Source organism: Oncorhynchus mykiss, chromosome 4 (assembly GCF_013265735.2).
Source record: "Oncorhynchus mykiss isolate Arlee chromosome 4, USDA_OmykA_1.1, whole genome shotgun sequence".
Classification (NCBI taxonomy): Eukaryota; Metazoa; Chordata; class Actinopteri; order Salmoniformes; family Salmonidae; genus Oncorhynchus; species Oncorhynchus mykiss.
The window spans coordinates 42510045-42535554 of record NC_048568.1 but is presented as its reverse complement, the minus strand read 5'-3'; the positions used below and the strand labels follow the sequence as shown (position 1 = coordinate 42535554).

At 44.3% G+C, this 25510-nt stretch overlaps 2 protein-coding genes across 5 annotated transcripts in view; both read right to left on the bottom strand.

Annotated features, from left to right (window-relative positions):
• Nucleotides 1-13769, bottom strand: part of si:dkey-71h2.2 (low density lipoprotein receptor adapter protein 1) — a 108731-nt gene extending 94962 nt beyond the window's left edge. Inside the window, exon 1 of the mRNA XM_036976389.1 lies at nt 13442-13769. Within this exon, the coding sequence (XP_036832284.1) occupies nt 13442-13526 (85 nt within the window). The 5' untranslated portion in view covers nt 13527-13769. The remainder of the gene's footprint in view (nt 1-13441) is intronic.
• A 7324-nt stretch (nt 13770-21093) lies between these two features.
• Nucleotides 21094-25510, bottom strand: part of si:ch211-278j3.3 (E3 ubiquitin-protein ligase RNF19A) — a 54104-nt gene continuing 49687 nt past the window's right edge. For 3 of the 4 annotated variants that reach the window (XM_021601131.2, XM_021601127.2, XM_021601133.2), the window contains 2 exons: nt 22813-23104; nt 21094-22572 (listed from right to left, as the gene is read on the bottom strand). In XM_021601131.2, the coding sequence (XP_021456806.2) occupies nt 22287-22572; nt 22813-23104 (578 nt within the window). In that variant the 3' untranslated portion in view covers nt 21094-22286. The remainder of the gene's footprint in view (nt 22573-22812; nt 23105-25510) is intronic. The other variant, XM_021601134.2, reaches the window with a different exon arrangement.

Below are 25510 nucleotides of genomic sequence, written 5' to 3'. Positions count from 1 at the left end.
AAACAGACTACCATCCTGTTGTAGTTACTGGACAGGTTAAACAGACTACCATCCTGTTGTAGTTACTGGACAGGTTAAACAGACTACCATCCTGTTGTAGTTACTGGACAGGTTAAACAGACTACCATCCTGTTGTAGTTACTGGACAGGTTAAACAGACTACCATCCTGTTGTAGTTACTGGACAGGTTAAACAGACTACCATCCTGTTGTAGTTACTGGACAGGTTAAACAGACTACCATCCTGTTGTAGTTACTGGACAGGTTAAACAGACTACCATCCTGTTGTAGTTACTGGACAGGTTAAACAGACTACCATCCTGTTGTAGTTACTGGACAGGTTAAACAGACTACCATCCTGTTGTAGTTACTGGACAGGTTAAACAGACTACCATCCTGTTGTAGTTACTGGACAGGTTAAAACAAACCCACATCACTTCTACATTCAGATGAACCATTCAATATCAAGCCATGGCCAGATGAGTAGGAAAAGTTCACATCCCTTATTCCCCTCAAATAACTAGTTGATGTGGTTGTTTCCAACGTACATTACAGTGCTTCTGAGGCAATACTATATTCACTATTACTGTCGTATCAATGTTCATCCTATTCTACTGCAATGGCCTGTAGTTCGTCTGCAGCTCTCATCACGCTATCCTCTCCTCTCCTCTCCCCTCCCCTCCTCTCCTCTCCTCTCCTCTCCTCTCCTCTCCTCCTCTACTGCAATGGCCTGTAGTTCGTCTGCAGCTCTCATCACGCTATCCTCTCCTCTCCTCTCCCCTCCCCTCCCCACCTCTCCTCTCCTCTCCTCTCCTCTCCTCTCCTCTCCTCTCCTCTCCTCCTCTACTGCGATGGCCTGTAGTTTGTCTGCAGCTCTCATCACGCTATCCTCTCCTCTCCTCTCCCCTCCCCTCCTCTCCTCTCCCCTCCTCTCCTCTCCTCCTCTACTGCAATGGCCTGTAGTTCGTCTGCAGCTCTCATCACGCTATCCTCTCCTCTCCTCTCCCCTCCCCACCTCTCCTCTCCTCTCCTCTCCTCTCCCCTCACCACCTCTCTACTCCTCTTCCCTCTCCTCTCCCTCTCTTTGTGTCTCTCTCCTCTCCCTCTCTCTCACCTTCTCTCTCCTTCTCTCCCTGTCTCTCTCTCTCCTCTCCCTGTCTCTCTCCTCTCCCTGTCTCTGTCTCTCCTCTCCCTGTCTCTGTCTCTCCTCTCCCTGTCTCTGTCTCTCCTCTCCCTGTCTCTGTCTCTCCTCTCCCTGTCTCTGTCTCTCCTCTCCCTGTCTCTGTCTCTCCTCTCCCTGTCTACACCTCCTCTCCCTCTCTACACCTCCTCTCCCTCTCTACACCTCCTCTCCCTGTCTCTCTCCGTCTCTCTCCTCTCTCTCTCTCTCTTCCCCGTCTCTCTCCTTCCCGTCTCTCTCCTCTCCCCGTATCTCTCCTCGTCTCTCTCCGTCTCTCTCCTCCCCGTCTCTCTCCTCTCCCTGTCTCTCTCCTCTCCCTGTCTCTCTCCGTCTCTCTCCCCTCCTCATTATACCCACATCATCCCTTGCTCCATCCATCCACCAGAATGTCTCCTCTTCCTCGTCGTGACATTTCCCTGAGTCATGGCTTCCTGTCGTTTAACGAGGCATGGGGGGGATAATAGGGGGATAATTGGTCTTGGAGGAGAAGAGGGTAGAAGCCAAGGAGAGACAGAGCTTTCAGACTGAAACAGTCTCTCTAATTACTAACTCATCTCCCTGTCACTATAATACTCCCAGTTCCCTCTATTCTGATCCAATAGCAGCTTGCTACTTCCTATACTCCCAGTTCCCTATATTCTGATCTAATAGCAGCTTGCTACTTCCTATACCCCCAGTTCCCTATATTCTGATCTAATAGCAGCTTGCTACTTCCTATACCCCCAGTTCCCTCTATTCTGATCTAATAGCAGCTTGCTACTTCCTATACCCCCAGTTCCCTATATTCTGATCTAATAGCAGCTTGCTACTTCCTATACCCCCAGTTCCCTATATTCTGATCTAATAGCAGCTTGCTACTTCCTATACCCCCAGTTCCCTCTATTCTGATCCAATAGCAGCTTGCTACTTCCTATACCCCCAGTTCCCTCTATTCTGATCTAATAGCAGCTTGCTACTTCCTATACCCCCAGTTCCCTATATTCTGATCTAATGACGGTTAATGACGTCGGAGTCCAAATATTATTTCAGATCAGATCTCTCCTCTCCTCGTATTGGTCGAGACGATGGTGCAGTAATAAAGATAGGAAGTAACTGGGATAGAATTGAGCTGCGGCTGCTGGGCTCAAAAATGTGACTAAACAAAAGAAGACAATCTGCTCGGTTCATAGGCCTACTCTTTGCCTATAGCCATACAAGTCTGTTCTATCTTCCTTCTGGAGCTGTGCTGAAGGCTGTGTCTCCTGTAGATGGCGATGAGCAGCCCCAGAAGAAGTGTCCTCTCTGTCCCCCGTGGCAGTTGGTGAGGTTTGACCTTTTGGGAACTTCTAACGGTCGCCTTGCTCCTATTCTCCCTGACAAGATCCAAGGGGATGGACCGTTCTCCTGACCACGTGCTGTGGTCCTCTCCTGCCCATAGCCAATCGCAGACTATCCTCCTGACCTCAACAGATGACAGTCATCAGAAAGAGCTTTGTGCTTTCTCTTCTTGGCCGAAGGGCTGACATTAAAACGGAGCCTTTTCTCTCCCTTACACTGCGTCTCAGTGTAAGAGGCGTCACTACAGTCCCTGGTTTGAATCCAGGCTGAATCACAACCGGTAGTGATTGGGAGTCTCATAGGGGGGCGCACAATTGGCCCAGCGTCGTCCGGGGTTTGGCCAGGGGTAGGCCGTCTTTTGTAAAATAAGAATTTGTTCTTAACTGACTTGCCTAGTTTAAATAAAAGGTTAAACAAAATAAATAAATAAATAACCTCAATGTCTATAAATAAGAGAGCAGGTCTGGAATCAGTGTTTACATGATGGTCTTTCTGGGGGGCGGGGGGGGGGGGGGGGGGGGGGGGGGGGGACTTGCTGTCTTTTATTAGAATGTTTACAGTGAGAACTGTGAAACATTTAAGAAATATTGCCGCGAGAGGTACTGGATCTGGCCAAATAGGTGCCAGGCTAAACTAAGTCAAATCTGAGAGGTGCCAGGACCCGGCTCAAATTAAGCATAGTGAAACAGGTAGTAGGAGTTATAACCACTATGACATTACAGATCAGACTATAGGAGTTATAACCACCATGACATTACAGGTCAGATTATAGTAGTTATAACCACCATGACATTACAGATCAGACTATAGGAGTTATAACCACCGTGACATTACAGATCAGACTATAGGAGTTATAACCACCGTGACATTACAGATCATGACATTATCAGACTATAGGAGTTATAACCACCATGACATTACAGGTCAGACTATAGGAGTTATAACCACTATGACATTACAGATCAGACTATAGGAGTTATAACCACCGTGACATTACAGATCATGACATTATCAGACTATAGGAGTTATAACCACTATGACATTACAGGTCAGACTATAGGAGTTATAACCACTATGACATTACAGATCAGACTATAGGAGTTATAACCACTATGACATTACAGGTCAGACTATAGGAATTATAACCACCATGACATTACAGGTCACATTATAGTAGGTATAACCACCATGACATTACAGGTCATAGGACATATAACCATGACAGTAAAGCTCAGACTACTTAAATAATGAAATACCTCAACAGGATACTTAACCTCTGACCTGCTGTCATTACAGTGGAAGAATAATACAATGATAACTAGTGTAAGACTGTTTTAACAGAGGTCAGCTGGGAGGGAACCAAACTCCTGTCAGCATTCATCAGGAGATGCACTACCTCACTATTCACGTGTCCCAATGGGCACCCTATTTCCTATGGGCCTTGGTCAAAAGCAGTGCACTACATAGGGAATAGGGTTCCATTTGGAACGCATCCCCTCACTATTACTCTCTGAGACTGAGCACAGCAGTCTGGTGTCACCCACTTCCTGTACTGTCATTCATCAGACTCACAGGCAGCAGAATGATTAGTGCCACTCTCTCCCTATCTAAATAACATTTCCCCTAGTCTCTCTCTCTCTATACCAATGGACATAGAGTGTTGGGCCAGTAACCGAAAGGTTGCTGGATCGAATCCCCGAGCTGACAAGGTAATAATCTGCCGTTCTGGCCCTGAGCAAGGCAGTTAATCCACTGTTCCCCCGGGGCGCCGAAGATGTGGATGTCGATTAAGGCAGCCCCCCCCCCCTCCCCACAGCACCTCTCTGATTCAGAGGGGTTGGGTTAAATGAGGAAGACACACCTCTCTGATTCAGAGGGGTTGGGTTAAATGAGGAAGACACACCTCTCTGATTCAGAGGGGTTGGGTTAAATGAGGAAGACACACCTCTCTGATTCAGAGGGGTTGGGTTAAATGAGGAAGACACACCTCTCTGATTCAGAGGGGTTAAATGAGGAAGACACACCTCTCTGATTCAGAGGGGTTGGGTTAAATGGGGAAGACACACCTCTCTGATTCAGAGGGGTTGGGTTAAATGTGGAAGACACACCTCTCTGATTCAGAAGGGTTGGGTTAAATGAGGAAGACACACCTCTCTGATTCAGAAGGGTTGGGTTAAATGGGGAAGACACACCTCTCTGATTCAGAAGGGTTGGGTTAAATGGGGGAAGACACACCTCTCTGATTCAGAGGGGTTGGGTTAAATGAGGAAGACACACCTCTCTGATTCAGAAGGGTTGGGTTAAATGAGGAAGACACACCTCTCTGATTCAGAAGGGTTGGGTTAAATGAGGAAGACACACCTCTCTGATTCAGAGGGGTGGGGTTAAATGAGGAAGACACACCTCTCTGATTCAGAGGGGAGGGGTTAAATGAGGAAGACACCTCTCTGATTCAGAGGGGTTGGGTTAAATGAGGAAGACACACCTCTCTGATTCAGAAGGGTTGGGTTAAATGAGGAAGACACACCTCTCTGATTCAGAAGGGTTGGGTTAAATGAGGAAGACACACCTCTCTGATTCAGAAGGGTTGGGTTAAATGGGGAAGACACACCTCTCTGATTCAGAAGGGTTGGGTTAAATGGGGGAAGACACACCTCTCTGATTCAGAGGGGTTGGGTTAAATGAGGAAGACACACCTCTCTGATTCAGAGGGGTTGGGTTAAATGAGGAAGACACACCTCTCTGATTCAGAGGGGTTGGGTTAAATGAGGAAGACACACCTCTCTGATTCAGAGGGGTTGGGTTAAATGGGGAAGACACACCTCTCTGATTCAGAAGGGTTGGGTTAAATGAGGAAGACACACCTCTCTGATTCAGAGGGGTTGGGTTAAATGAGGAAGACACACCTCTCTGATTCAGAGGGGTTGGGTTAAATGAGGAAGACACACCTCTCTGATTCAGAAGGGTTGGGTTAAATGAGGAAGACACCTCTCTGATTCAGAGGGGTTGGGTTAAATGAGGAAGACACACCTCTCTGATTCAGAGGGGTTGGGTTAAATGAGGAAGACACACCTCTCTGATTCAGAAGGGTTGGGTTAAATGTGGAAGACACACCTCTCTGATTCAGAAGGGTTGGGTTAAATGAGGAAGACACACCTCTCTGATTCAGAGGGGTTGGGTTAAATGAGGAAGACACATTTCAGTTGAAGGCATTCAGTTGTACAACTGACTAGGTATCCCCCCCCCCACCCCCCTGGGCCCTACAACTGGGCCCTACAACTGGGCCCTCCATAAATAATCGCTGTGATAGGACATGTTTATTTGATTTCCCATCTAATGCAGCCGTAGCAGTCGCTCTCTTCCTCCCGACTCAATTTTACACCTCTACCCCTTTTCAAGTCCCACTTCCTTGTACAGTGTCACCAGGCTCTATATATGCACAAGGTTAGTAGGACATGTTTTGTCTGTGGAAGAAAAAAAATATAATCTCTAAAAATGCTGGACAGTACATACAGTGAGGTATAGCCCTACAGAGAGATAGAGATAAACATGTGATTTACTTTACATCAAATCACACCAACAGACTGTCCGTTTTGGCACATTCTGTAGCTAGCAGCCATGCTAAACCTTGTTATGGTTCCAACAGACACCTCTGACACATCACTGGCCCACACACTCACCAAAAACACACACACACAGAGAGAGACACACACACACAGACAGAGACATACACACACACACACATACACACACACACAGAGACACACACACACACAGAGAGAGAGACACACACACACACACACACACTGGCACAGAAAGACAGTCATCCTTCCAAACCCACAAGAGTTAAGTAGCTTCTGGACATTAGCTGTCACTTTGTGAGTCTGTCTCTCTGTGTGTGTGTGTCTCTGTGTGTATGTGTGTGTGTGTCTCTGTGTCTCTGTGTCTGTGTGTCTGTGTGTGTGTGTGTGTGTGTGTGTGTCTCTGTCTGTGTGTGTGTGTATGTCTCTGTCTGTGTGTGTGTGTGTATGTCTCTGTCTGTGTGTGTGTGTGTGTGTGTGTCTGTGTGTGTGTGTGTCTCTGTGTGTGTGTGTGTCTGTCTCTCCTCCACCCTGGTTCTGCTAAATAATGCAAACCTAAAGCTCTCCTTCTCTATGTGCCAGAACCCAGCTACATTCACTCTAATAATGCCTCATCCAGTCACAGCCCTCATCCAGTCACAATGCCTTATCCAGCCACAATGCCTCATCCAGTCACAATGCTCACAGCCCTCATCCAGTCACATCCCTCATCCAGTCACAGCCCTCATCCAGTCACAATGCCTCATCCAGTCACAATGCTCACAGCCCTCATCCAGTCACATCCCTCATACAGTCACAGCCCTCATCCAGCCACAATGCCTCATCCAGTCACAATGCCTCATCCAGTCACATCCCTCATCCAGTCACATCCCTCATCCAGTCACAGCCCTCATCCAGTCACAATGCTCACAGCCTTCATCCAGTCACATCCCTCATCCAGTCACAATGCCTCATCCAGTCACAATGCTCACAGCCTTCATCCAGTCACAATGCCTCATCTAGTCACAGCCCTCATCCAGTCACAGCCCTCATCCAGTCACAATGCCTCATCCAGTCACAATGCCTCATCCAGTCACAATGCCTCATCCAGTCACAATGCTCACAGCCCTCATCCAGTCACAATGCCTCATCCAGTCACAGCCCTCATCCAGTCACAGCCCTCATCCAGTCACAATGCTCACAGCCCTCATCCAGTCACAGCCCTCATCCAGTCACAGTACTCACAGCCCTCATCCAGTCACAGCCCTCATCCAGTCATAGCCCTCATCCAGTCACAATACTCACAGCCCTCATCCAGTCACAGCCCTCATCCAGCCACAGTTAGCTACACATGGTTGATGATATTTCTAGGTTAACTAGCTTGTCCTGCGTTGCATATAATATAAATAAAATTCCTTGATTTCAAGAACTTCAAGAACTCTAAAAGTTTTTTCAAGTGCAGTCACAAAAAAACCATCAAGCGCTGTGATGAAACTGGCTCTCTTGAGGACCGCCACAGGAAAGGAAGTGGAACTACCTCTGCTTTAGAGGATAAGTTCATTAGAGTTAACTGCACCTCAGATTGCAGCCCAAATAAATGCTTCACAGAGGTAAAGTAACAGACACATCTCAACTAGATGTCGACCAATTAATCAGGGTCTATTTCAAGTTTTCATAGCAATCGGTAATCGGCATTATTTGGACGCCTATTATGGCCGATTGCATTCAATGAGGAAACTGTGTGGCAGGCTGACCACATATTACGCGAGTGCAGCAAGGAGCCCAGGTAAGTTGCTAGCTAGCATTAAATCTTATAAAAAAACAATCAATCTTCACACAATCACTAGTTAGCTACACATGGTTGATGATATTTCTAGGTTAACTAGCTTGTCCTATAATATAAAGAAAAATCCTTGAATGAGTAGGTGTTCTAAACCTTTTGACTGGTGCTGTATACCCAGGCTGCATCCCACTTGTCAACCCTATTCCCTATATTAAAATACAAGTGTTCATTGTTCATTCAGTATTGTTGTAATTGTCATTGGGGTGGCAGCGTAGCCTAGTGGTTAGAGCGTTGGACTAGCAACCGCAAGGTTGCAAGATCGAATCCCTGTTTCATAATTCTACTGAATGACGGTGATGATAATAATGATGGTGTGTGGATAATATATTCTCGTATTACTTAATCACTAACTAATCTTCGTAATGCAGACATAGTTTATAAACCAAACCTGTGCCAGTTTTTGAAGCCACCAATTACACCCTGATAGCAAAAATACATGATTGATTTAGACATCTGGATGCTCTAACGGTCCTCAAGGCCCAACGCAGTCACCAGCCTGCAGGCCCCTAACTACCAGCCTGTAGGCCCCTAACTACCAGCCTGTAGGTCCCTAACTACCAGCCTGTAGGCCCCTAACTACCAGCCTGTAGGTCCCTAACTACCAGCCTGTAGGCCCCTAACTACCAGCCTGTAGGCCCCTAACTACCAGCCTGCAGGCCCCTAACTACCAGCCTGTAGGCCCCTAGCTACCAGCCTGTAGGTCCCTAACTACCAGCCTGTAGGCCCCTAACTACCAGCCTGCAGGCCCCTAACTACCAGCCTGTAGGCCCCTAAATACCAGCCTGTAGGTCCCTAACTACCAGCCTGTAGGCCCCTAACTACCCGTCTGTAGGTCCTTAACTACCAGATGACTAACTAGTCACTATGGCAGCTAGTGTCCTAATTTATGGACATAATGCATTAACACACACACACACACACACACACACACACTAGGGAATCATTCAAATATTAATCCAATAGGAGCATATCCAAACCCCTCAGGCTCACATTTAAATGTAAGAATTCATTTATACTGCATTGGTTTCAAAGACACTCTGGCTGTCCAGCACATCTCTGTTGGCATACCGAATAGCACCCTAGTGCCATTCGGTAGTGCACTACTTTTGACCAGGGCCAATAAATCTCTGGTCTAAAGTAGTGCACTATATAGGGAATAGGGTGCCATTTGGGACACAGACTCTGTCTCTAACTGTGAAATGAGTCAGTCTGCTCAGTCAGTCAGTCTGCTCAGTCAGTCAGTCTGCTCAGTCAGTCAGTCTGCTCAGTCTGCTCAGTCTGCTCAGTCATCTCAGTCTGCTCAGTCAGTCAGTCAGTCAGTCTGCTCAGTCAGTCAGTCTGCTCAGTCATCTCAGTCTGCTCAGTCATCTCAGTCTGCTCAGTCATCTCAGTCTGCTCAGTCAGTCAGTCAGTCAGTCTGCTCAGTCAGTCAGTCTGCTCAGTCAGTCAGTCTGCTCAGTCTGCTCAGTCTGCTCAGTCAGTCAGTCAGTCAGTCAGTCTGCTCAGTCAGTCAGTCTGCTCAGTCAGTCAGTCAGCCAAGGATTTGCAATTGTCTAGGTGCAATATTCAATAAAAATCTGAAACCGGGCTTCCGGGGTTAAAGTTTAAAAAAAAAAAATATTATTCTCATAGCAGTCAATCATGTTTGATTTATGACTGTTAATCCAGAAACTGGTTTGATTAACTAGACTGGCGCTGTACCGTACTCGCTGCAGCTGTACATAGCCCACCCAATTTACATACCTCATCCCCATACTGTTTATATTTATTAACTTTTCTGCTCTTTTGCACACCAATATCTCTACCTGTACATAACCATCTGATCATTTATCACTCCAGTGTTAATCTGCAAAATTGTAATTATTCGCCTACCTCCTCATGCCTTTTGCACACAATGTATATAGACTCGTTTTTTTCTTTCTACTGTGTTATTGACTTGTTAATTGTTTACTCCATGTGTAACTCTGTGTTGTTGTCTGTTCACACTGCTATGCTTTATCTTGGCCAGGTCACAGTTGTAAATGAGAACGTGTTCTCAACTAGCCTACACTGGTTAAATAAAGGTGAATTTAAAAATTTTAAAAAATTAAAAATGTAAGTCTACATCTCAAATTTCACCCTATTCCCAAAGGCTACGCACTATATTTATTTAACCAGTCCAGTCAGTTAAGAACAAATTCTTATTTTCAATAACGTCCTAGGAACAGTGGGTTAAACTGTGGGTTAAACTGCCTTGTTCAGGGGGCAGGGATTCGATCTTGCAACCTTCCGGTTACTAGTCCAACGCTCTAACCACTAGGCTACGCTGCCGCCGCAATGACAATTACAACAATACTGAATGAACAATGAACACTTGTATTTTAATATAGGGAATAGGGTTGACAAGTGGGATGCAGCCTGGGTATACAGCACCAGTCAAAAGGTTTAGAACACCTACTCATTCAAGGATTTTTCTTTATATTATAGGACAAGCTAGTTAACCTAGAAATATCATCAACCATGTGTAGCTAACTAGTGATTGTGTGAAGATTAAATCTTATAAAAAAACGATCAATGCTAGCTAGTAACTTACCTGGGCTCCTTGCTGCACTCGCGTAACAGGTGATCAGCCTGCCAAACAGTTTCCTCATTGAATGCAATGTAATCGGCCATAATAGGCGTCCAAATAATGCCGATTACCGATTGCTATGAAAACTTGAAATAGACCCTGATTAATCGGTCGACATCTAGTTGAGATGTGTCTGTTACTTTACCTCTGTGAAGCATTTATTTGGGCTGAATCTGAGGTGCAGTTAACTCTAATGAACTTATCCTCTAAAGCAGAGGTAGCTCCACTTCCTTTCCTGTGGCGGTCCTCAAGAGAGCCAGTTTCATCATAGCGCTTGATGGGTTTTTTTGTGACTGCACTTGAAGAAACTTTTAGAGTTCTTGAAATTTTCCAGATTGACTGACCTTCTAGTCTTAAAGTAATGATGGACTGTCATTTCTCTTTGCTTATTTGAGCTGTTCTTGCCATAATATGGACTTGGTCTTTTACCAAATAGGGCTATCTTCTGTAGATTTTTTTTGGTTACTACATGACTCCATATGTGTTAACTATTATTCTACCATGTAGAAAATAGTACAAAATAAAGAAAACCCCTTGAAGGAGTAGGTGTGTCCAAACGTTTGACTGGTACTGTATGTTTTTGTCTTCCCCTGAGCTTTTGTGGAGGCTTGAGGAAGGAGTGTTTTCTCGCCCAGGGAGAGACTCTTCAACCTAACACTTCACACTTCAGAGTGACAGCGCACAGCAGCAAGCATTGCCATGAGCCAGAGACCAACTGTCAGTCACAGCCTCTTTTTCCTCTCTCTTTCTCTCTATGGCTCAGTCTGTCTCTGTCTCTCTGTCTCTCTCTCTCTCTGGCTCGGTCTGTCTCTCTCTATGGCTCTGTCTCTGTCTCGGTCTGTCTCTACGGCTCGGTCTGTCTCTCTCTCTCTTTGTCTCGGTCTCTCTCTCTCTGTCTCTCTCTCTCCATTCAATTCAATTCAAGGGCTTTATTGGCATGGGAAACGTGTTAACATTGCCAAAGCAAGTGAGGTAGATAATATATAAAGTGAAATAAACAATAAAAATTAACAGTAAACATTACACATACAGAAGTTTCAAAACAATAAAGACATTACAAATGTCATATTATATATATATATACAGTGTTTTAACAATGTACAAATGGTTAAAGGACACAGGATAAAATAAATAAGCATAAATATGGGTTTTATTTACAATGGTGTTTGTTCTTCACTGGTTGCCCTTTTCTCAACAGGTCACAAATCTTGCTGCTGTGATGGCACACTGTGGAATTTCACCCAGTAGATATGAGAGTTTATCAACATTGGATTTGTTTTCGAATTCTTTGTGGATCTGTGTAATCTGAGGGAAATATGTCTCTCTAATATGGTCATACATTGCTCTCTCTCTATGGCTCTCTCTCTCTCTATGGCTCTGTCTCTCTCTATGGATCGGTCTCTCTCTATGGCTCGGTCTCTCTCTATGGCTCGGTCTCTCTCTATGGCTCGGTCTCTCTATGGTTCGGTCTCTCTCTATGGCTCGGTCTCTCTCTATGGCTCGGTCTCCCTCTATGGCTCGGTCTGTCTCTACGGCTCGGTCTGTCTCTCTCTCTCCCTATGGCTCGGTCTGTCTCTCTCTCTCTCTATGCCTCGGTCTGTCTCTCTCTCTCTATGGCTTGGTCTCTCTCTCTCTCTCTCTATGGCTCGGTCTCTCTCTCTCTCTCTCTATGGCTCGGTCTGTCTCTCCCTCTATGTCTCGGTCTGTCTCTCTCTCTCTCTATGGCTCGGTCTGTCTCTCTCTCTCTCTATGGCTCGGTCTGTCTCTCCCTCTCTCTCTATGTCTCGGTCTGTCTCTCCCTCTCTCTATGGCTCGGTCTGTCTCTCTCTCTCTCTCTCTATGGCTCGGTCTGTCTCTCCCTCTCTCTCTATGTCTCGGTCTGTCTCTCTCTCTCTTTGTCTCGGTCTGTCTCTCCCTCTCTGTCTGTCTCCCTCTCAATTCAATTCAATTCAAGGGGCTTTATTGGCATGGGAAACGTGTTAACATTGCGAAAGCAAGTGAGGTAGATAATGTCTGTTTCTCCCTCCCTCTGTCTCTCTCCCTCTGTCTCTCTCTCTTCCCCTACTGGCCTGTCTCTCCCTCCCTCTGTCTCTCTCTCTTCCCCTACTGGCCTGTCTCCCTCCCTCTGTCTCTCCCTCTCTCTTCCCCTACTGGCCTGTCTCTCTCTCTTCCCCTACTGGCCTGTCTCTCCCTCTCTCTCTTCCCCTACTGGCCTGTCTCTCTGACCTTTCTCTTCTCATCAAGAGAGGATATTGTACATTCTATAACCTGCTGTATTCTACAGACTGGACCGAGTTGACAGACAGTTTTAACCCCACTGGGAATTGTAAAGCGGAAGAGAAATGCATTGTTCCACTGGGATTTAACTTGACAGTGAACACTTGTGAATTTCACACAACAAAGAATAGCTATAGGCCTTATAGGATATGAAACCAAGGAGTCAATGATATCCTAAAAATAGAAGTTTGTCTGTTGATATTTATGAATTCAGACAGCAACAGTAATATATATTGTCTAGTTATTAAGATACTTACCATAGTTAGAAAAGGCTGACCTGCTTAAATAATTGATTCCTCACATGAGTGTGCAGACTTACATAACCAAAAATAAATGCATATTGTCTGGTGGGGAGAAATAAAAGGCTATATTTTATTGATAGATAACGGGTAATAAAAACAACGTTACACTATTGCAATTCAGAAAAGGTACACTGCGACCAATTGTTTTCTATCACACACAAATGTCACCACCTCAGAATCTACTGTTCTTTAGTTTCTATACCAACAAGAGTGGTGACAATAGAACACGATAGACAGTCAGTGCTTTCCTTTGCTTGTGACAGCTAGTCTCGTTGCATTGTGCTATCGCCTAATTTTTCCGTTTCTTTGCATCGATATATGGCTTTTACCGGTGTGAATTTGACGATGGACTTACTTTCGTGCTTGGAGGTGCCCCATGTGTGCCGCGGAACTCCGGGACTCTTGATAATCGCTCTTCCAGCTGATTTCAGAGCATCCATGCTTAGATGCGTCTCAGTGGCAGGTGGATACCTTCCCTCTCCGCTTGCTTTAGCTCAGAAAGAGAAACGATAGTAGCCAGCCTACGTACGCTACAACAGTCGACTACTAGTGATGCGCGGTGCAGCGAGCGAACAGGCAGACGATAGGACCAAGTTCAAACTCTCGTTCCCTGAAACATGAGTCTCGGTCTGATGAAATGATGGGCAGCGCAGCCTCCTTTAACCCGTTGCTCTCCGGTGCTGCCTGGGTTGGGGGCGAATCGAACATGGGGGCGGGCACGAAGTTAAGGTGTGTCTAGCCCTCCGCCACACCCATTTTTTGGAGGAGTCTTGCATAGAGCCCCACAGAGGAGGTGTCATAATACCCATAAAACCTAGTGGTCAAACAGGGAAATGGTTCCAAACGTTTTTCTACCATTCATTTTCCCCATAGAGAATTTTAGAGGCACTTCAAATAAGGGCTCATTAATACAACTGATATGCTATGGACAGACTCTCCTGACTAACTTGTTTGTGAATAGTAATCGCAAAAATATGTAAATTAGCAAATTACCTCCTCAGAGATGTTTTATTTTTGAGTAGGCTCACTCTGACATTCCGTTTTAATAACCTTTTAAATCTCTCTGGGACAAGGTGACTTTTATCAATATATTTGGCTCTATTTGATTTGAATCTCAGAATTAAAAAAAATGCTAATTACCATCAAAATAGACATCATGCAAAACTACAAATCCCTGCAAGCTCCTGCACGTCATCTCTAGCTGACACCTTTGCTAACAGGTATTGTGTCAATTTAAAACTTACACAAGACATTTCACAGAATAGTGCATTTAAAGAAATGTAGCCAATTTATGTATTTCTATATTTAGCTAGCACTAGATAGTTAATTGCCTCGATTCGTCAGTCTAGTCCAGATCATCATGGCATTTTGTAGTTCTTTATGATAGCTACATTAGCAGCTAATTAGCATGTAAGACGGGGGGGGGGGGGGGGGGGTAAAAACAGGGGAATATATTGATAACGGTGAATATATTGATAACGGTCACCTTGTCCCAGAGAGATGTACACGGTTATTAAAACACACCGGGGTAAGCCCACACGAAACAGACATTATTTAAAGTATTTCTCAAATCCCCTATGGGAAAAATGAACTGTTGAAAAACTATTGGAACCTGTTTCCGTGTTTGACCGCTAGGTTTTATGGGTCTTATGACTCATACTGTGGTACTCTATTGAATGTGGTACATTTGCAGATTAATTCTATACGTTTTGTATTCTCTCTAGTGCATTTAAAATGTAGCCTAAACCCATTTACAATTATGTGTATGTTGATGGAAATACATTTTAGATAGCAGTTGTTCATTTATTAATTTAATTTTAACTATTGTGGATTAATAAAAGCAAGGGGAACTGGCAGAACAACAGGTAGACTAGCAGGTAGGCTAGCAGGTAGGCTAGCGGGTAGGCTAGCAGGTAGACTAGCAGGTAGGCTAGTAGGTAGGCTAGCAGGTAAACTAGCAGGTAGGCTAGTAGATAGGCTAGCAGGTAGACTAGCAGGTAGGCTAGCAGGTAGGCTAGTTGGTAGACTAGCAGGTAGACTAGCAGGTAGACTAGCAGGTAGGCTAGCAGGTAGACTAGCAGGTAGGCTAGTAGGTAGACTAGCAGGTAGACTAGCAGGTAGGCTAGTAGGTAGGCTAGCAGGTAGACTAGCAGGTAAGCTAGCAGGTAGGCTAGCAGGTAGGCTAGCAGGTAGGCTAGATCAGGACATGGGAGGACATGGGAACGAAAGTAAAGCACTTTTTTTTTTTACTGATATAGAGAGAAATAGTAATGTCATATTTTTGTCGGCACTAACTCGCCACGGTTCCTTGGACAAAAGCCTGTTGGGAAATGAATGGCATTTGTTTTTGTAGTGGTTGTTGGATAAACTCTGAAAATGAGGTCTGTGGTCAACAAAGGCTTAGAACATCATTTATACGGTTTGTTCTAGATCATTTCTATCAGCTAATGTCACTTTTTTGAGCATTTTTTAAAAAGCATTTCATGTAATAACACAAAACACACGAAGGCTTCATACTTCATAAAGGTCACGTTAATTGACTGATATCTCATAGAGCACGTTTGTTATTTATCTCAAAACCCTATACTTTCCCCGTAGGGATGGCTGTACGAACCAGAGGTTAACTTATTTCCGGGTTTAAGGACTACGAGCTGGCGATTTCTGTAAGAGGGTCAAATAATAATTCTAGTCGGACTATTTAACTTGGGTTCTTCCAGCTGCAGGACCAGTGACAGACTTACCATTACGGACGAAGAGGCAATTGCGTCAGGCCGCACTTCATCAAGGGGCCTCATGAGCTGGGCATACAGTGGGGCAAAAAAAGTATTTAGTCAGCCACCAATTGTGCAAGTTCTCCCACTTAAAAATACGAGAGAGGCCTGTAATTTTCATTATTGGTACACTTCAACTATGACAGACAAAATGAGAAAAAAAATCCAGAAAATCACATTGTAGGATTTTTAATTAATTTATTTGCAAATTATGGTGGAAAATAAGTATTTGGTAAATAACAAAAGTTTGTCAATACTTTGTTATATACCCTTTGTTGGCCATGACAGAGGTCAAACGTTTTCTGTAAGTCTTCACAAGGTTTTCACACACTGTTGCTGGTATTTTGGCCCATTCCTCCATGCAGATATCCTCTAGAGCAGTGATGTTTTGGGGTTGGACCTTGAAATGCTTCTTACGAAGCCACTCCTTCGTTGCCCGGGCGGTGTGTTTGGGATCATTGTCATGCTGAAAGACCCAGCCACGTTTCATCTTCAATGCCCTTGCTGATGGAAGGTTTTCACTCAAAATCTCACGATACATGGCCCCATTCATTCTTTCCTTTACACGGATCAGTTGTCCTGGTCCCTTTGCAGAAAAACAGCCCCAAAGCATGATGTTTCCACCCCCATGCTTCACAGTAGGTATGCTGTTCTTTGGATGCAACTCAGCATTCTTTGTCCTCCAAACACGACGAGTTGAGTTTTTACCAACAAGTTATATTTTGGTTTCATCTGACCATATGACATTCTCCCAATCTTCTTCTGGATCATCCAAATGCTCTCTAGAAAACTTCAGACGGGCCTGGACATGTACTGGCTAAAGCAGGGGGACACGTCTGGCACTGCAGGATTTGAGTCCCTGGCGGCGTAGTGTGTTACTGATGGTAGGCTTTGTTACTTTGGTCCCAGCTCTCTGCAGGTCATTCACTAGGTCCCCCCGTGTGGTTCTGGGATTTTTGCTCACTGTTCTTGTGATAAGATCTCACCCCGTGGGGTCAAAATTGCGTTGAGCCCCAGATCGAGGGAGATTATCAGTGGTCTTGTATGTCTTCCATTTCCTAATAATTGCTCCCACAGTTGATTTCTTCAAACCAAGCTGCTTACCTATTGCAGATTCAGTCTTCCCAGCCTGGTGCAGGTCTACAATTTTGTTTCTGGTGTCCTTTGACAGCTCTTTGGTCTTGGCCATAGTGGAGTTTGGAGTGTGACTGTTTGAGGTTGTGGACAGGTGTCTTTTATACTGACAACAAGTTCAAACAGGTGCCATTAATACAGGTAACGAGTGGAGGACAGAGGTTACAGGTCTGTGAGAGCCAGAAATCTTGCTTGTTTGTAGGTGATCAAATACTTAATTTGCAAATAAATTCATTAAAATACTAATGTGATTTTCTGGATTTTTTTTTTCCTCATTTTGTCTGTCATAGTTGAAGTGTACCTACGATGAAAATTACAGGCCTCTCATCTTTTTAAGTGGGAGAACTTGCACAATTGGTGGCTGACTAAATATGTTTTTTGCCCCACTGTATATATTTTTTACTAGTATTTTTTATTTATATAATTTCACCACTTGAGTCCCACCATTGTCAGGTCATCGTTCTCATTCTGTCTTGCTTCAGCAGGTTGGTCCAGCAGGCAGGTTGGTCCAGTAGCAGCTACATCTGCTGGAAGCGTCAAAGGAAATGGGGAGGGAGGGGGGGGTTTCCTGGCCACTGTGCCCAGGTTAATAAGGCCACATTGTTGACAAAAAAAAAGGACTCCAAAAAGGTTAATGAATCCATACAGCCAAATAATGATTCAAAATAGATCAATCATTTCTTTCCATACACATATTTCATATCAATATTCCACGTGTTTCTCATAATAGTAGAAACAAGTGTCATCAATCACCCATTCATAATAATGGACTATTCCACCCTGACAGAGTTCCAGTGAATTGTTTCGCACCGTATGATTGCAAATGCGACTTTCGTGAAATTAATCTGAAGCAATGAGGTGCTTTCAGAGTGGGACAGAGAAAATAAACATATATTTAATTTTAACAGAAACATTACATAAGTTAACGCATTTATTTAGTAAAAATACATTTGCTGCTGATAATACTGCCATCGTCGTGGTGGCAAACAACATGTCTTGTGTAGCGCATGTATCTGATGCTGTCTGGCTAAAAATAGTACATACAGCATGTCATTACTCCTTTTGTCCAGACAGCATCAGATACATGCGCTACACATAGTAAGACTGAGGGGCGCTGTTTCGCTCGCTTGGATGCTTTCTTCGGTGAGATCGTTTCATCCACTTGCAATTGAAGGAAAGTTGGCGGGTGCACAGTGCACTGTTAGAAGGTAACCTACTTTTTTAAAGTGATTTGTTTGACAAATCACACTGGCCTCTGCCTGGCGTCTCCAAATCACTAAGTCCGCCCCCTGAGCAGGACACCTTGAGCAGGACACCCTGAGCAGGACACCTTGAGCAGGACACAACATTTTGGAACTTTTGAATCTGTATCAAATTATATCGAATGAAAAGTAATGACATAAAACCTGTGGAAACAGTCCGTATAAAATAGAAATAAATTGTTTACTGGAGCCAATCAACATTTGTCCTTAGCTGCAGATAATGCACTTCCTCAATCTGTAGCCTACCACTGCTCTGAGGATCAATATCACCTATGTTCCAGCGCCCTCTGTTGAATATGAGCAGTCATTACATCAACTGTACAGACTCCATTCAATGACAGTCCGCAGGCAAATGTTAAAGGTGCAACAACCTGACTTCTCCTGTTCATCTCCCCACTTTACTATGTTGTAAAGGGATGTGTCCCAAATGGCACCCTATTCTCTATGTAGTGCACTACATTTGACCAGGACCTATAGGGAATAGGGTGCCATTTGACCAGGGCCCATAGGGAATAGGGTGCCATTTGACTAGGGCCCATAGGGAATAGGGTGCCATTTGACCAGGGCCCAGAGGGAATAGGCCATAGGCCATATGCAAGGCTGAAGATCATTTTTAAATTGGACAGACACGAGATGACATTCAGTTGTGTCCTTCATAGTGAAACATTTATTCAAGTTTTATTCCTCATCAGATTTACAATGCATACCACGTCTGTATCAATCCCCACATCTGGATCAATCCCAATGTCTGTATCAATCCCCATGTCTGTATCAATCCCCATGTCTGTATCAATCCCCATGTCTGTATCAATCCCCATGGCTCTGAATGCATACCATGTCTGTATCAATCCCCATGGCTCTGAATGCATACCACATCTGTATCAATCCCCATGTCTGTATCAATCCCCATGTCTGTATCAATCCCCATGGCTGTGAATGCATACCACGTCTGTATCAATCCCCATGTCTGTATCAATCCCCATGGCTGTGAATGCATACCACATCTGTATCAATCCCCATGTCTGTATCAATCCCCATGGTTCTGAATGCATACAATGTCCAGTCCCATGGCTGTCTGTCTCTCCGAGGTCCTCTTCACAAGGGATTTCACACTCAGGAATCTTTCTGTTCATTATTTCAGTTCATATTTTCTCATCATCATAATCATCTAGAATGGATATAGCCTGAGTTAGCATGCTGCTTGTAGAACACTGCTGCTCTGGGATCGACTGAGAGGGTCTGGGTGCTGTGATTGACTGAGGGGGTCTGGGTGCTGTGATCGACTGAGTGGGTCTGGGTGCTGTGATCGACTGAGAGGGTCTGGGTGCTGTGATCGACTGAGAGGGTCTGGGTGCTGTGATCGACTGAGGGGGTCTGGGTGCTGTGATCGACTGAGGGGGTCTGGGTGCTGTGATCGACTGAGGGGGTCTGGGTGCTGTGATCGACTGAGAGGGTCTGGGTGCTGTGATTGACTGAGGGGGTCTGGGTGCTGTGATCGACTGAGTGGGTCTGGGTGCTGTGATCGACTGAGAGGGTCTGGGTGCTGTGATCGACTGAGGGGGTCTGGGTGCTGTGATCGACTGAGGGGGTCTGGGTGCTGTGATCGACTGAGGGGGTCTGGGTGCTGTGATCGACTGAGGGGGTCTGGGTGCTGTGATCGACTGAGAGGGTCTGGGTGCTGTGATCGACTGAGAGGGTCTGGGTGCTGTGATCGACAGAGGGGTTTGCGTGCTGTTATCGACTGAGGGGGTCTGGATGCTGTGATCGACTGAGGGGGTCTGGGTGCTGTGATCGACTGAGGGGGTCCGGGTGCTGTGATCGACTGAGGGGGTCTGGGTGCTGTGATCGACTGAGGGGGGGTCTGGGTGCTGTGATCGACTAAGAGGGGGTCTGGGTGCTGTGATCGACTAAGAGGGTCTGGTGGTGGTTCCTGTGTCTCCTGTTTTTTCGACAACATCACTACTGCTGTTCAATAGCGACTGTGTGTGTGTGTGTGTGTGTTGTGGCTAACTCCTGGACAGCCAGTGAGTGAGGAGCAGGACCATGCAGCTTTAAGACAGATGTTCTTAGCCAGGGAAGGTCAAGATTTCTATTCCTCAGGAACTTGGTTGCCTGCTGTTCTATCTCCTATCTGACACTTAATCACACACACACACACACACACACACACACACACCTGGTTTCCCAGGTCTAAATCAGATGCTGGTTTGACAGACATGCCAGAATATCAGAGTGACCCAGCCCTGTTCGAAGCTCTAGCTAGAGGGCTGTGCTGCTACTGCTGCTAGTGAAATACTGTATTATGGATCTCTGTTAAGAGAGTACATTCCCAAATGACACCCTATTCCCTAATATAGTGCACTACTTTGAACCAGATCCCTATGGGCCCTGGTCAAATGGCACCCTATTCCCTATGGGCTATATTCCCTATGGGCCCTGGTCAAATGGCACCCTATTCCCTATGGGCCCTATTCCCTATGGGTCCTGGTCAGAAGTAGTGAATTATGATCCCAGTGGACACATCATTTCAACCCAAAAATGCAACTTGATGACGTTGAATCAATGTGGAAAACTGTCATTTTTTTTCACCAAACTTTTAATCTGAAACCCAATGACAACAGTGACATTTTTGTTGTTGTTGTTGCTAATTTCACATTGAATTCACGGTAGTTGACAAACTCAACCAAATGTAAATCAAAACTCGACGTTGAACTGACGTCTGTGGCCAGTGGGTAGGGAATAGGGTGCCATTTGACCAGGACCCATAGGGAATAGGGCCCCTAGGGAATAGGGTGCCATTTGACCAGGGCCCATAGGGATCTGGTTCAAAGTAGTGCACTATATTAGGGAATAGGGTGTCATTTGACCAGGGCCCATAGGGATCTGGTTCAAAGTAGTGCACTATATTAGGGAATAGGGTGCCATTTGGGATGCAGACAGCCAGAGTCGGTAGGATATGTCTAGCTCTGAACTTCACAGAGCCTGGTCCCTGAATATTGCTTAGATTCACAGCAGAGAAATAATGTATGCCTTGACCAAAACAGATAGCAGCAGCAGCAGCAGCACCCCCCCTCCCCCCCAACCTCCTCAATGAAAGGTTGTGATACAAGGGGACATCAGCTTGATAACCAGTTTGGTCAAAGTGGTCCACTATGAAATTCACTGAGATCCCCAACGAGTCATAGTTGAGGGCGACTGCATTTCAACAAGTCCCTTAAAGTTAGACCAGCATATCTCCTCTGTTAAAACGCGTTGCACAAAGTAAGGTTTACACGGTATCTGACAATGCTGAAACTCCCCCACCCCCCCCCCCCCCCCAACCCCTTCATTAGACCCTTTTACACAGTAGCCTCTCAACGTTCCATGGCATGTCATCATCAACACGGGACGGACAGGAAGAGAGTTGAAGCAGCATGTTACATGTGGCTAACCCCTACAGAACAAAACATGCTTTTAGATCTCTTAAAATGTATCTTAGATGGAAAGGGGGGGACATTAGGCGTTGTACGTATCTCTGTGTAGGAGTGCTGATCTAGGATCAGGTATTCTCTGTCTATAATAATAATGTTCATTGTGATCGAAAAAGGGCTAAACTGATCCGAGATCAGCACTCCAACTCTGAGATGCTTGATACAAACGATCAGTATAAGTACGCGGGTGTAGGTAGAGAAGGGGCTTGGTAATCATTTTAATTTAAATAGACCAGTGTTAGATTGGAAGGGGGAGGGTGGGGGGGGGGCAGTCTCTTCTGAAAGGACACAGTAAAGTGAGGCTAACACCCACCAAACTAGTCGATCAACATGCTTTCAGTCATTTCTGGTTCGTTTTGCTGCATCCGTGTTGGCAAGCGGCCCTGTTTATTTAGTCCATTTTCCACAAACACACTTTTTCCATCTCTCCCTCCTCACTGTCGCTCTCGCTCTCCTTTTCTCTCTCTCTCCATTTCCCCGACTCTTAGACGGTGGAGCAGGAAGACAGTTGGTGGTAGGAGCCTGTAGTGGAAGCGGGATGTGGCCTAAATAGTAGGCGGAGCTCAGACGTTGTCCGTCTCAAAAACATGCAGGTGGTCCCTGCATTCTCCCTCTCTTCCTCCACTTTCCTTTTCTCCACTCTCTTCTTCATGTTCAGAGGCATACAGATGTTCCTGGGAGTGGGCGTGGCCCAGGTGATCTTGCGAGTGGGCGCGGCCTACTGTGTGTGCTCGACCCAGGGACTCAGCTGATAGGCTGCGACTGGACAGGATGCTACTGAGACTGGACTGACGTGCACCTCGTGGATGGGCCTCGATCTCTACACGCACCTCAATGTTTGTTCCCTCCCTGCAACATGAGAACATGAACAGCATCAAGGATAGGCCTGTTACATAATATTTCAGCCATGTTTTATGAGCTAGAGGCAGGTTGCATCAAAGGAATTAACTGACTTGTCTTTTGTAATTGCTCTTGAGGGGATAAATTCATGTGTATTGAACTGACTTGAATTGAACGAAGAGAAACTTTGCAAATAAATACTTTGGGCTCAATCAAACAATCAAAAACTATACGACAAGAGACACTGACCGCAAGGAGAATGTCTGTGTCTTATCCAGCATCCCAGCACCTTCGCAGTCTGATTGGCTGTCCTGCTGCATATAAACATGACGCATCTGATGCTTGTCCAATCCTGCGCATGCATCTGGTTCCGGGGGCGTGGCAGCACTGCTGGTGCTGGGGAGCAGGCCAACTTCCTGTACGCTGACCCTAACATCTTGTAGGACTTCCTGGACGCTGGTGTCGCTGAGGGCGGGGTTGGTCTGGCCTCTTGGCCCCGGTCCCGGCCAGTGGTCGCTGACTACATGAGAGAATAGAAGATCTTCAAGAGAAGTTCAGAAACAACATCAGATTAAAACTAGGAAACAACCATACAATCATACAGTAGTGTCAACGTCTATTGGACTGATCTATTAGTGATCTATTGGACTGATCTATTGGACTGATCTATTGGACGGATCTATTAGTGATCTATTGGACTGATCTATTGGACTGATCTATTGGACTGATCTATTAGTGATCTATTGGACTGATCTATTAGTGATCTATTGGACTGATCTATTAGTGATCTATTGGACTGATCTATTGGAATGATCTATTGGACTGATCTATTGGAATGATCTATTAGTAATCTATTGGACTGATCTATTAGTAATCTATTGGACTGATCTATTAGTAATCTATTGGACTGATCTATTAGTAATCTATTGGACTGATCTATTGGACTGATCTATTAGTAATCTATTGGACTGATCTATTAGTGATCTATTGGACTGATCTATTGGACTGATCTATTAGTAATCTATTGGACTAATCTATTAGTAATCTATTGGACTGATCTATTGGAATGATCTATTAGTAATCTATTGGACTGATCTATTAGTAATCTATTGGACCGATCTATTAGTAATCTATTGGGTTGATCTATTGGACTGATCTATTAGTGATCTATTGGACTGATCTATTAGTGATCTATTGGACTGATCTATTGGAATGATCTATTAGTAATCTATTGGACTGATCTATTAGTAATCTATTAGTGACCTATTGGACTGATCTATTAGTAATCTATTGGACTGATCTATTAGTGATCTATTGGACTGATCTATTAGTGATCTATTGGACTGATCTATTAGTGATCTATTGGACTGATCTATTAGTGATCTATTGGACTGATCTATTAGTGATCTATTGGACTGATCTATTAGTAATCTATTGGACTGATCTATTGGACTGATCTATTAGTAATCTATTGGACTGATCTATTAGTAATCTATTGGACTGATCTATTGGAATGATCTATTAGTAATCTATTGGACTGATCTATTAGTAATCTATTGGACCGATCTATTAGTAATCTATTGGGTTGATCTATTGGACTGATCTATTAGTGATCTATTGGACTGATCTATTAGTGATCTATTGGACTGATCTATTGGAATGATCTATTAGTAATCTATTGGACTGATCTATTAGTAATCTATTAGTGACCTATTGGACTGATCTATTAGTAATCTATTGGACTGATCTATTAGTGATCTATTGGACTGATCTATTAGTGATCTATTGGACTGATCTATTAGTGATCTATTGGACTGATCTATTAGTGATCTATTGGACTGATCTATTAGTAATCTATTGGACTGATCTATTAGTGATCTATTGGACTGATCTATTAGTGATCTATTGGACTGATCTATTAGTGATCTATTGGACTGATCTATTAGTGATCCATTGGACTGATCTATTAGTGATCCATTGGACTGATCTATTGGGTGGATCTACTGTGATCTATTGGATTGATATATTGGTGATCTATTGGAATTATCTATTGGATTAATCTATTGTGATCAATTGGACAGATCTATTGGACTGGTCTTTTGGATTGATTTATTGTGATCTATTGGACTGATCTATCAGTGATCTATTGGACTGGTTTATTAGTAATATATTGGGCTGATCTATAAGTAATATATTGGACTGATCTATTAGTGATCAATTGGACAGATCTATTGGACTGGTCTTTTGGATTGATTTATTGTGATCTATTGGACTGGTCTATTAGTGATCAATTGGACGGATCTATCGTGATCTATTAGACTGGTCTATTGTGATCTATTGGACTGATTTATTAGTCATCTATTGGACTAATCTGCTGTGATCTATTGGACTGGTCTATTGGACTGGTTTATTGAGATCTATTGGATTGCTCTATTGGATTGATCTATTGGTGATCTATTGGACTGATCTATTAGTGATGCATTGGACGGATCTATTGTGATCTATTGGACTGGTATATTAGTGATCTATTGGACTGATCTATTAGTAATCTATTGGACTGATCTATTAGTAATCTATTGGACTGGTCTATTAATTATCTATTGGACTGGTCTATTAATTATCTATTGGACTGATCTATTAGTGATCTAGTGGACTGATTTATTAGTGATCTATTGGACTGATCTATTGGACTGGTCTATTAGTGATCTACTGGACTGATCTATTAGTGATCTACTGGACTGATCTATTAGTGATCTATTGGACTGATCTATTAGTAATCTATTGGACTGATCTATTAGTAATCTATTGGACTGATCTATTAGTAATCTATTGGACTGATCTATTAGTAATCTATTGGACTGATCTATTGGACTGATCTATTGGACTAATCTATTAGTGATCTACTGGACTGATCTATTAGTGATCTACTGGACTGATCTATTAGTAA